General features: G+C 37.1%; 1 protein-coding gene across 1 annotated transcript in view; it reads left to right on the plus strand.

Moving 5' to 3' along the window:
* The window catches only part of MUSK (muscle associated receptor tyrosine kinase), an 85,007-nt gene extending 76,946 nt beyond the window's left edge, over window positions 1–8,061 (plus strand). The window contains exons 12-15 of the mRNA XM_090275955.1: window positions 2,924–3,119; window positions 3,631–3,822; window positions 4,917–5,065; window positions 6,784–8,061. Of these exons, the coding sequence (XP_090132081.1) occupies window positions 2,924–3,119; window positions 3,631–3,822; window positions 4,917–5,065; window positions 6,784–7,466 (1,220 nt within the window). The 3' untranslated portion in view covers window positions 7,467–8,061. The remainder of the gene's footprint in view (window positions 1–2,923; window positions 3,120–3,630; window positions 3,823–4,916; window positions 5,066–6,783) is intronic.
* The last annotated feature ends 2,879 nt before the right edge of the window (window positions 8,062–10,940 follow it).

Here is a 10,940-nt window from a genome sequence, read left to right on the forward strand (position 1 = left end):
ATGAGTGAACAGAACGTCCCGACGTTCAGAGGCAAAGGATAACGAGGTAATAAAATCATGATGAGAAGAGCAAGCTGAAAAGGAAAGAAACTGGAAATCCAAACTGATCATTTGAATATAGATAGAACTAATGTCACTCTAAAGAAGATCAGAACAAATACATCAGAAACAATAATCACGGGAAAAATCACAACAGAAGTATCCTGAAAGGAGGGAGTAATTAAATCCATAAAGCAAAATTATTGTTCAAACTATGCAAATTCTTGCATTTTCAAAATAAATCCTACTAAATCATCATGGATTATTCTTTTAATATGCCACTGAATTCTATTTTCTGATGCTTTGAGTAAAAATTACCCTTATATTTACATTTCCTCACATGTTAAATATGGTATGAACTGCTCTGCAAAATCCAGATACAAAAAGAGTTACTTCTCCCTGTCTCTCCGTGATTGCTCCTATTTTATTATTAGCAGCAGGTTTCACTCTCCAATAGGCCCCCCATGTCACCCATCTTGGATTGATTAAAAATAAAACCTTTGAATGACTCAGTCCAAAGAAAATCAGATTAGCTTTCATAGCAATTATTGAGGACCCTGGGAAGTCTGTTAAGTGCACCATTGCTGAGACGCTTGATGAGAAATGCTGCCATTTGTCCTGCATGGATGTCTTACTGCTGTGTTGATGTTTTGCAGTTCCAAGTGCCCTCTGGAGTCACAGTAGTGACCAAACTTGGTCTCCACAAGCTTTAAACCCACTTGCTTAACTCAGGGTGCCCAGGACATAATCACTGTGTCCACTCCTAGGCCAAGAAGTTGTATGTGGGCGCCCCATGTAATCTCTGCTTTTATATGTCCTATTTTAAATGGCTTTAGGTATCTACTGAAATAAAATTGTTTTTGACTTTGTATTGTTTTATATTAATACAGTTCTTTACATTATTAAATCATTATTCTCTTACCATATTGCAGTCAAATGTTAATATTTCATTTAGGATTTTTAAAAATCTATATTTAATAATCTATGAATGTGCTTTTCTTTTGAGCTAACATTGTTAGGTTGTGATATTAATATTATAATAACTTTCTAAAATGACTAGAAATATTTTTCTTTTCCTGGAACATATTATAAAATATAAAAATGTTATCTCTTCCAAGACTGAAATAATGTATTCATAATTCTATAACAACTTTTAAATTTCCCAGTTACAGCTATAGTTAGACTTTATAATTCTTCAAACTTAATTATTAATATCATTTTTCTTAAGATTTAAAAAATGTAATTGCATAATTATATTATTTTATTTTTATTGACTTTTGAATCTATTGTCATAATTACTTTATCATTCTTAATTTGTATGCTTACACCTTTTCTACTTTTTAACATTAAAAATCCACCGATTAGGATACTTAATGATATTTATAAGGCCAAATATTAACCTATTTTTAACTCTATCATTTGTAGTATGTGTATTCTAACATTAATTTCTGCCAGTACATGGCTATTATTTTATCATTTATTTTCCTTTGTTTTCTGTAGATTTTTTTCCTTTCCAAAGTCTTGAGTTAAATATTTAGTTCTTTCATTTTATTAATCTAATGGAAAGAGATAATGCTATGAGTTTATTATTCAACACAGTTTTTGCCAAATTCCATACACACTATTAGGAAGTTATTTTCTAATCTTGTAACTATGGCCACTTTTTACTCTTTGATTGAAAAGATTCTGAATTTTTTTTTTCTTATGTGTCCTATTGGATTTTATTTCCTTTATTTTAATTGCATTTTGGTCAAATAATAGATATGAATAATTTCTGCTTTTTGAGTTTTATTGAGATTTACCTCAGTGGCCTGACAAAGGATCATGTCTGGTCACTAATCCACAAATATTTTAAAACAAGGTTTATTCTCGTCATTTAGGGTACAAAGTTAATTCTTAATTATTAAAATATTCTTGATGATTATATTATTAAAATAATCTATCCATGTTTTTGTCTTCACTCAGTTAAAAGAATTTAAAACATAATTAATACGGTTGTTTTAGAGCTATACAAGGGACTTCGCATTCTACAGAGTGAAATAAATATGGCATCTTTTGGTTTCCAGCAGCAATGCAGATTTTACCTTGTTTTTATATTGCATAGACCTTTTAAATAGGAATATGATAGGAGTCTATTTTTAGATTAACTAACTTGTGCTTATTTGTGTCCCAATATTTTCATTTTCATATTCTTCCATTAATTTTATTGCTTGTAAATCAACAGTATAAAAGCTCAGCTTTAGACAATCCTGACTTCAAGTATAATTTCATTAAAAGTATTTTATTTAATAACTTAATTTCCATGATTGCTGTCAGGTCATAAAATAGTATGATGTAGTACAAAGAGCCCTAGTCCTGGACCTGCATTTGTCATGAAAAAAAATTTTTTTTTCTCTGAGCCTCATCTTTAAAATTCTATAATTCTATAGGGTGAATTTTCTTACAACTAGACCTCGCTGGATTCTTTTATTTTTTTAAAGATTTTATTTATTTATTTATCTATATATCTATTTATTTACTCATTCGTTCTTAGGGAGAGGAAGGGAGAGAAAAATAGAGGGAGAGAAACATCAATGCGAGAGAGAAATATAAATTGGTTGCCTCTCATATGCTCCCTGCTTGGGAACCGAAACCGCAACCAGGCATGCACCCCAACCAGGAATCGATGGCCCCTCACTTTCCAGAACAATGCCTAACCAGTTGAGCCATATTGGCCAGGACTAGACCTCACTGGATTCCTGCAATTGGATTTTATAGACATATAACCAAGGAGAATCTGATACATAAAAACACATTCTTAAAATTAAATTCAGTTTACTGATTGCTTGAATACAAACATCTCACCTTAACAGTTTAAGGTTGATGCATTATTGTTTACTTTCAGCATTCCCACCAATGATGCCCTCAAAACCAAGTGTGGACATTCCAAATCTGCCTTCCTCTTCCTCCTTCTCTGCCTCACCCACATACTCCATGACTGTCATAATCTCCATCATGTCCAGCTTTGCAGTATTTGCACTGCTTACCATCACTACTGTTTATTGCTGCCGGAGACGAAAACAATGGAAAAATAAGAAAAGGTGAGATTCTGGTTTAAGCTAACTGCATGTAGTAATGTTTTAATACCTATATATTTAATATTGGAATGGGGATGGGAGGCAGAAGACACGTAACTGCTAATCTCTTTATGACACCCGTTGTACTGCTTTAAAATTAAGCAACCCCCCCCATGATCTTTAAAAATATCAATAATTTTTGCATAGAATCACATATCCTCAGGTTTATTTTTCACAGTAGATAGAAGCTAAACAATAATTTGGAAGAATATCATTATTCCTCCTCCCTGTCTTCTCCCTCATCTCCATTGCCACTGCTAGATCGGATAGTGACAAAATTCCTGAGAAAATGTGACTTTTGACTCCAGATTAAATAAAATACTTCATCACTCTAAAACTAAATGACCTTTTGCTGGCTTAGTTTAATTTCTTTTGTTTCCTACCAAATGTCATATCTCTTTTGAATCCAAGACTAAGGACAAAGATCTCACTTGATCTTGAGTACATTACTGCTCTTTTCTGTCTTAACCTGCAGAGAATCAGCAGCAGTAACCCTCACTACTCTTCCTTCTGAGCTCCTGCTAGACAGACTTCATCCCAACCCCATGTACCAGAGGATGCCACTCCTTCTGAATCCCAAATTGCTCAGCCTGGAGTATCCAAGGAATAATATCGAATATGTGAGGGATATTGGAGAAGGAGCATTTGGAAGGGTCTTTCAAGCAAGGTAAAGTTACTCGTCTAAAAAAAAAAACTGTGTCTGAAAAGTTACCAAACCATTACCTTGATGCCAATACAATGTGTATACTACTTATTAGTTAATTCTTCATGTCATTAACCTTATTTGTAGTAAGTACTATACTTTGAATATAAATAATTCCCCTCTCTTCTGGAAAGTAGGGGTGTATATATGGGGAGAATCTTCATTTATATAGTGTTCAAATTACAAGCAATCAACAAAGTTTAATCATCTTTCCTTTTACAAAAGAATTTTGACATACATTTTAGATAATAATTTCTTGCATTGTTCTTAGTAAATTATTCTCAAATTTACTTCTCTTCTGTTTTCTATTGTTATATTCTCCACTTTGGTTAAAGTTTACTTTCAACTAGTGTTTCGGTTTAAGAATGCAGGACCTGATGTGTGTGGATAATAAATAGATGTCCATAAAATGGCAAAACAGAAAAGGAAAAATAATGCGAGGATGTCAGAAAACAATGAGCTCAAGAAACAGTGTGTATTAGGCCCAATGCCAGCCCTTTGTGTGAACCTAGAGTAAAATACCCTTTCTGCGTGGGTCAGAAGGTGTGGACACCAATTATCACTTTGTCCTGGTGTTCTTGGGCAGGACATAGCTTTACATCCGCTCAAGGTAGCCCTGGTATGAAGTTTAGATGATTAATGAAAATCTCACACAAACACTTATTGAAGTCCAAAAACATGCAGGTATCATTTTAGGTGCTTTGGGGATATAAAGATGAATAAGTAATGGTCCCTGCTTTCCAGGATTTTAGGTTCTGGCCAGAGATAAAGGAATTAGGAAGGTAATGATAATCCCATTGGGTCTGTGCACTTACAAATTCCTGTATGATAAATAATGCACTTTTCAAACTTAACCTATGTTGAAGATAGCCCCAGTGTTTTTATTAATTGAAGTCAAGGAATTTTACATACATTCTACTCTTGGTACATTTCTTTGATTCTGTGGCTCTGGAAAAGGCTGCCTAACTAGGGGGTGTATATGAATATGGATAGATACAATGTGACTATGTATGACATTCATGTTTTTTGATTTTTGTCTAAATAAATGTCTCTCTCAGGGCTCCAGGCTTACTCCCCTATGAACCTTTCACTATGGTGGCAGTGAAGATGCTCAAAGAAGAAGCTTCAGCAGACATGCAAGCTGACTTTCAGAGGGAGGCTGCCCTCATGGCGGAGTTTGACAATCCTAACATTGTAAAACTCTTAGGTATGAAAATATAAGGGAAGAAATTTATTGTATCAGAGGACAGAGGCTTTCCAAGTTTTCCTTCTTCATATTTCCCTTATGCTTTATTTTTCCTTCACTACTTGATCAGGGAAATGTCTCTGTTCTTTCCATATAATATGAGGGGAAGACCCTCCAAAATCCAGAATTATCTTCTGGAGGGTGAGCCCCTAACAGCAGGCTTCCCCTGTTAGGTGAGTGTTCTAGGAACCCATCCGTATCAGTGTACCAGCTGACGTTGTTGTGAGAGGCTGCACTGGGCTTCAGTGGATTTTTTTTTTTTTTTTGAAGACTCTTTGAAGGCATTTGCCCATTTCAGGATGGGTGATTTACAAGCACTCCTGCCCACATCACACTGAGCGTTCAGCAGTTCTTGACCAAAAAACAGCAGGACCCCTGTGCCCCACCCTCCCTAGTCACCCAATCTCTCCCCAAGCAACTTCTTTTTGTTTCCCCAATTTAAAAAAGTCCTCAAAGGGAAACGTTTTGCTGATGTGAATGAGGTGAAACCAAAAGCGGCAAAAGCCCTAAAAGGCATCAAAATGGATGAGTTCGAAAACTGTCTTGAGCAGTGGAAAAAATGTCTCGATAGGTGTCTTGCATCAAATGGAGAGTACTTTGAAGGTGACTAAAGTTTAAACATGTAAGAATAAGTAGACAATTTCTTATGAATAAATTCCATTTGGTGGCAATCCCCCCTCATATACTCTGTATCAAGGAGTGGAATGTTTCATTTAAATCCCCTCAGTTCAAAAATTGGATTTTTAAAATTTCTTCAACTTCCGTCCTAGTACTTATAATTATACTGTTTGCTAAAGTTCCTGCACTTAAAAACTAACCCTAAAATAAATAAGCCAAGATAAAAGTATTCTTTATTTCTCTTCCTTTTTGAACAGAGACATCTAATTATTGCCCCCACCCCTGAAAAAAGATCTAATAATCTATTTTTATGGTGAGGTAAAATTGTGTCCAAATGATCTAATATTCCAAGTTGCCTGGTTTCCCTCTCAAATCCAGTGAGATTTTTAGATTGACAAATGTGTGCCTGATGCTAAATCTAAGACTCTTTATATTAACATTTTACCTTTCTAGAATGGATATTGCAAAATGTAAATTTCAGAATGTTTTACTGCCTCAACCTGAACACTTCATCTAAGATATTGGATTGCTTTTGTTATTCACCCAAATTTTATACGACATCTTCCTTATTGTGCTGCTTCAGAGAAGTAGCAGAAACACAGAGGAATTACATTACATACTCAAAGCAAATACCCATTAATAAATTCATTCACCAAACACTGAGTACTTGCTCCACCGGACATGTAGTCAGTTTGCAGAATTTAAAGGACACACAGTCTCTACTTTTCAAGTGCAAAAATATTAGGGGTGGGGCTTCAAATAAATACATAATTATGACATAGGATAGTAAGTACTGTGTAAAAGGATGATAGGAGGAAAATCTGACACTGGCGGGTGGGTGGGGGGAGCTAAGGCACTCTAGGAAGAGTGATGGATACCCTGCATCTTAAAAGGTAAATAGATGTTTACACAGAGAGATAGGGTCAGTATTTGACAGTGAAGCTGTCAACAAAAAAGCCAGGGCTGCGTGTTTTCTGATCTGGTCACTTGCTTTTAGAGTGGTCCTTCCAATGTGTCACTTAAAAAAACCCGTCCTGACAAAGGATGTTATTTGGTTCCAGGCGTGTGTGCGGTGGGGAAGCCCATGTGCCTGCTCTTCGAATACATGGCCTATGGCGACCTCAATGAGTTCCTCCGCAGCATGTCGCCTCACAGCGCGTGCAGGCTCAGTCACAGCGACCTGTCCTCGAGGGCTCAGGTGTCCAGCCCCGGGCCCCCGCCCCTGTCCTGTGCTGAGCAGCTCGGCATAGCCAGGCAGGTAGCCGCGGGCATGGCTTACCTCTCAGAGCGCAAGTTCGTCCACCGGGATTTAGCCACCAGGAACTGCCTGGTGGGCGAGAACATGGTGGTGAAAATCGCCGACTTCGGCCTCTCTCGGAACATCTACTCGGCGGACTACTACAAAGCTAACGAGAACGACGCTATCCCAATCCGCTGGATGCCGCCCGAGTCCATTTTCTACAACCGCTACACCACCGAGTCCGACGTGTGGGCCTACGGCGTGGTCCTGTGGGAGATCTTCTCCTACGGCCTGCAGCCCTACTACGGGATGGCCCACGAGGAGGTCATTTACTACGTGCGAGATGGCAACATCCTCTCCTGCCCCGAGAACTGCCCCCTGGAGCTGTACAACCTAATGCGTCTGTGCTGGAGCAGGTTGCCTGCGGACAGACCCAGTTTCGCCAGCATCCACCGAATCCTGGAACGCATGTGTGAGAGGGCAGATGGAACCGTGAGTGTCTAAGGTCAAAGACGTGCAAAGAAAACGCTGCCCTTTCCTCTCAGACCCTCTGAGCGGGGGAGGGCTGCAATGCCAGAGACCTAACAAGACCTAGATAGGAAAGAATAATAGCAGAGGTGAGTAGTATATTGTTTGTTTCTTCGGCAAAACAAACACGGTGCAGAACTCAGATAATAGACCAACCTATCGAAAGTTAACGATTAGAAACACAGGTTAGGAACATGTCAGATAACCACAGATAAGGACTCTTCCTCATTGGGAAAATTTGTATTACAGATTGTACAGGCAAGAATGTCATCTGTTCGGTTCCTGAATTAGCTGGCAGCAGAGTCAGACGCTGCTGTATTAAATTTTAATATGAAATGTGATCCAGAGCTTCATTTTACTGGAGTTAATTCCTGTCCGTTATGAAAACACTGTAGCTTCATGTAAAATATTTAAGTAAAGCATAGAAAGCTAAAAAGAAGGAAAAAACCATTCATTGTCTCCCCACCCAAAGATGGATGTTGGTGTGTTTTGTTTTGTTCTAATTGAACTTCTTCCTTGCATTTAAAGCATACTTGTAAATTTGTCTATAATCTGCAGAGTTGTGGTTTACTAAGGAATAAAATGACAAGTCAGGAAGGCTTTGTTCTTATTGTAATTTTTTGTTCCCTTTTCTGTCTTTGTGCTTCTTCTCCTTTACAAGTTTGTCCTTTGTATGCACTTGTCATGAATTCAATCTGCTTATTTTGTGCCTAAAGTTTTTCTGAAAAAGTGTTTTTGTGTCTTTTGAATTCATCCTTTTCTTTGAAATTTTTATCGGTACCTTTTCTTTTGCTTTAATCTTTATGTTTCCCTCTTTCCAAGACTTTCTGTCATTTTTCAGTTACTTAAAGCTATTTTTTTTTCCTTTTATTTCGTATGTAAAAAGAAGCACTCTGGCCAAAACAACTTTCTAAATATCATTGTGGACTGATATTATACATCTTTTGCAAAGCATTACTGTTTCTCCTGTGTTTACTTTTGAAGCCACATATTTTAAATTTGTCACTCATTAACTTCATTGCCACAGCCTATTAAGTCTCATAAACCATAGTTTATGATATAGGATTTCACAAGATGCTCTTATGGCTTTGAGTTATTTCAAACCTGATGTTTTTGTGCCCTCTGCCATTATTTTTCCTTTCAGAAATTGATTTAATAGGCAGTAGAATTAATATAGTGTTACTTGCCAACTTTCTGCATGATAACTTATCATTTTACATTTTGTGATTCTTTTAAAAAATACTCCGGAACTCAGATTCCTGGTATACTAGATTTCTCAGTGGAGTTCCACACGATGTATCTTTATCCAAAGCCAAAATGAATGATAGAAGTAAGAACCCAGGTTCTCCTGAAAAGCAAATAAGCGGGGAAGAGGAAATAGCAGTCTACACTATACTCACTTACTTTAATTCAAACGAATTAGTAGTTAAGGAATGGTAAAATGGTCTGAATTCTTGAAAGCAGATTTTCAACAGTCTGCCAGTAGGTTCCACCTGAAATCTGCAAATTCACCTTGTGCAATAGCTTGTCATCTTTGCTGCAAAACATCCATTTCCTATTCATAGTCACTCCAGGCAACCAAGACAAAAACATAGATTTTACCGGAGGCTTTGTTCTCTACTTCACCCCAATATTCTATCAGTATTACTTTCTAAACTCCTCCTGCTCACATTCCCCTTCAATTTGACTGCTTGGCACACAATCTCTATCACAGCCTACCTGTCTTATTTCATCTCCCTCCCTTTTTAGGCCAGAGCTGATTCCATGGGCTATGACAATGCATGAAAGGACATGCTTAGTCATAGTTCTTATTTATAAATAGGGAAGTTGGAAGTTAGGATTGAGACCTAACTAGAGAGGTGTTTTCCATAAAAGCCCTGATTGTAAGTTCAAATCAAGACAGTCATCCAAAGGACTAGGTGAAGAATTAGGCCGTAGCATGAATCCAAAACAGAAAGCCAAGAGGCCAACAAAATGGATAAATTAGAGAGGACCACCCGCAAATTTAGAACTTTTCTGTGGATATCCATGGTATATTATAAATGGTTCACATATGTGTGTCACAGATGTCTTCAGGTTTTCTCAGCTGAGAGAGCTTTAGTACAAGGGCAAGACGTGGAAATCAGGCCAGTCGGAAAAGCTGCCCCACAGCAGAGCAGGTCAGGACAGTTGTGCAGAGTACCGACCATGTGGTTTCTGCTGTGGCTGTCACCGTGGCCCTCAGAACCAGGTGTCCATAGCCTTGGTTCTATCATCTGCCTCTTGGAGCTGGTTTAGGCTCCCCAGCCCACTGCCCAATGAAAGCCCAGACTTTGCTGCCTCTCATGGCTCTTATAGCCTCTCTGGTTCTCGGTCTCTGTGTGTTTTTCTTTTTAGGTTCTGATGTTCAAGAAACCAAAGCAAAAAAAAAAAAAATCATAGAAATATAGGTAAATATAGTGAGTGAATGCGAAACAAGCAAGTAAATATTATGCAACCATTCAACTTCCTTAAATATTTAAAGCAATTGACATTAAAATAAAAAGTGCAACTCCCACTAGAGTAATAATTATTTAAAAAATAATACTGTAAGATAGCATTTATTGAATGTTTACCAGGTATATTCTAAGGACTCTACATGTACCAATTTAAACTGCACAGCATCCCTGTGTTATTGGTGAGCAAACAGGCACAGAGAGGCTGTGTAACTGGCCCAAGCACACAGAGTAACAGAGCCTAGTTTATGACCAAAAGAGACTGAGCTCTCAACCACCATACTGTAGTGCTTCCATTCATTAGAAAGAGAACAACCGAACGTCCAGGGCTAAATGGAGGTGATTTGTAACTTGCATGAGGTTTCAGAGCACACACAATACCCCTTATATTGTTAATTTTGTATCCAATTGTTTTTATTGAATAGCAGAAAGTTATAGCATTGTCAATTTAATCAGAAAGTCAAATAGATGGCATGTTTTTCTTTTTGTTACCTCTAAATGGAGTTTCAGGTTATGTTAAGATCACTCATTTCTTTAGTGCTCATCCCAAGGTTCTATATTTGAGAAATATGGGCCCATTATTTATAAGCATTGTTTGTTTTTCCCATTTCAAAATCACTTTTTTTAATTCACAAGGAGAAATGGGAGAGAGACTCAGGGCCTTTGTTAACAGGTGTCAGAACAGGTATCAGTGTGACACCAAGTCTCCTTAGGTGGTCAGATACCAAGCATGGCAAGAGTACCTGTGTATATCACATGGCATCAAAATAAAAAACAAAAATCAAAAAACATTTTCTGGTATTTTGATGGAGCAAAAAAGAAAACTTCTTTTCACTTAGGAGTATATTATGAACTATTCCATGTCATGACATATTCTCTGAAAAGCCCAATTTGAATTGCTGAATAATTATCCATTTTATGGCTATAACATAATTTAATTCATCTTTTATTCTTTAACATTTGAGTTATTCTAATT

The sequence above is a fragment of the Furipterus horrens genome, unplaced genomic scaffold (assembly GCF_987537825.1).
Source record: "Furipterus horrens unplaced genomic scaffold, mFurHor1.1.pri manual_scaffold_4, whole genome shotgun sequence".
Taxonomy (NCBI): Eukaryota; Metazoa; Chordata; class Mammalia; order Chiroptera; family Furipteridae; genus Furipterus; species Furipterus horrens.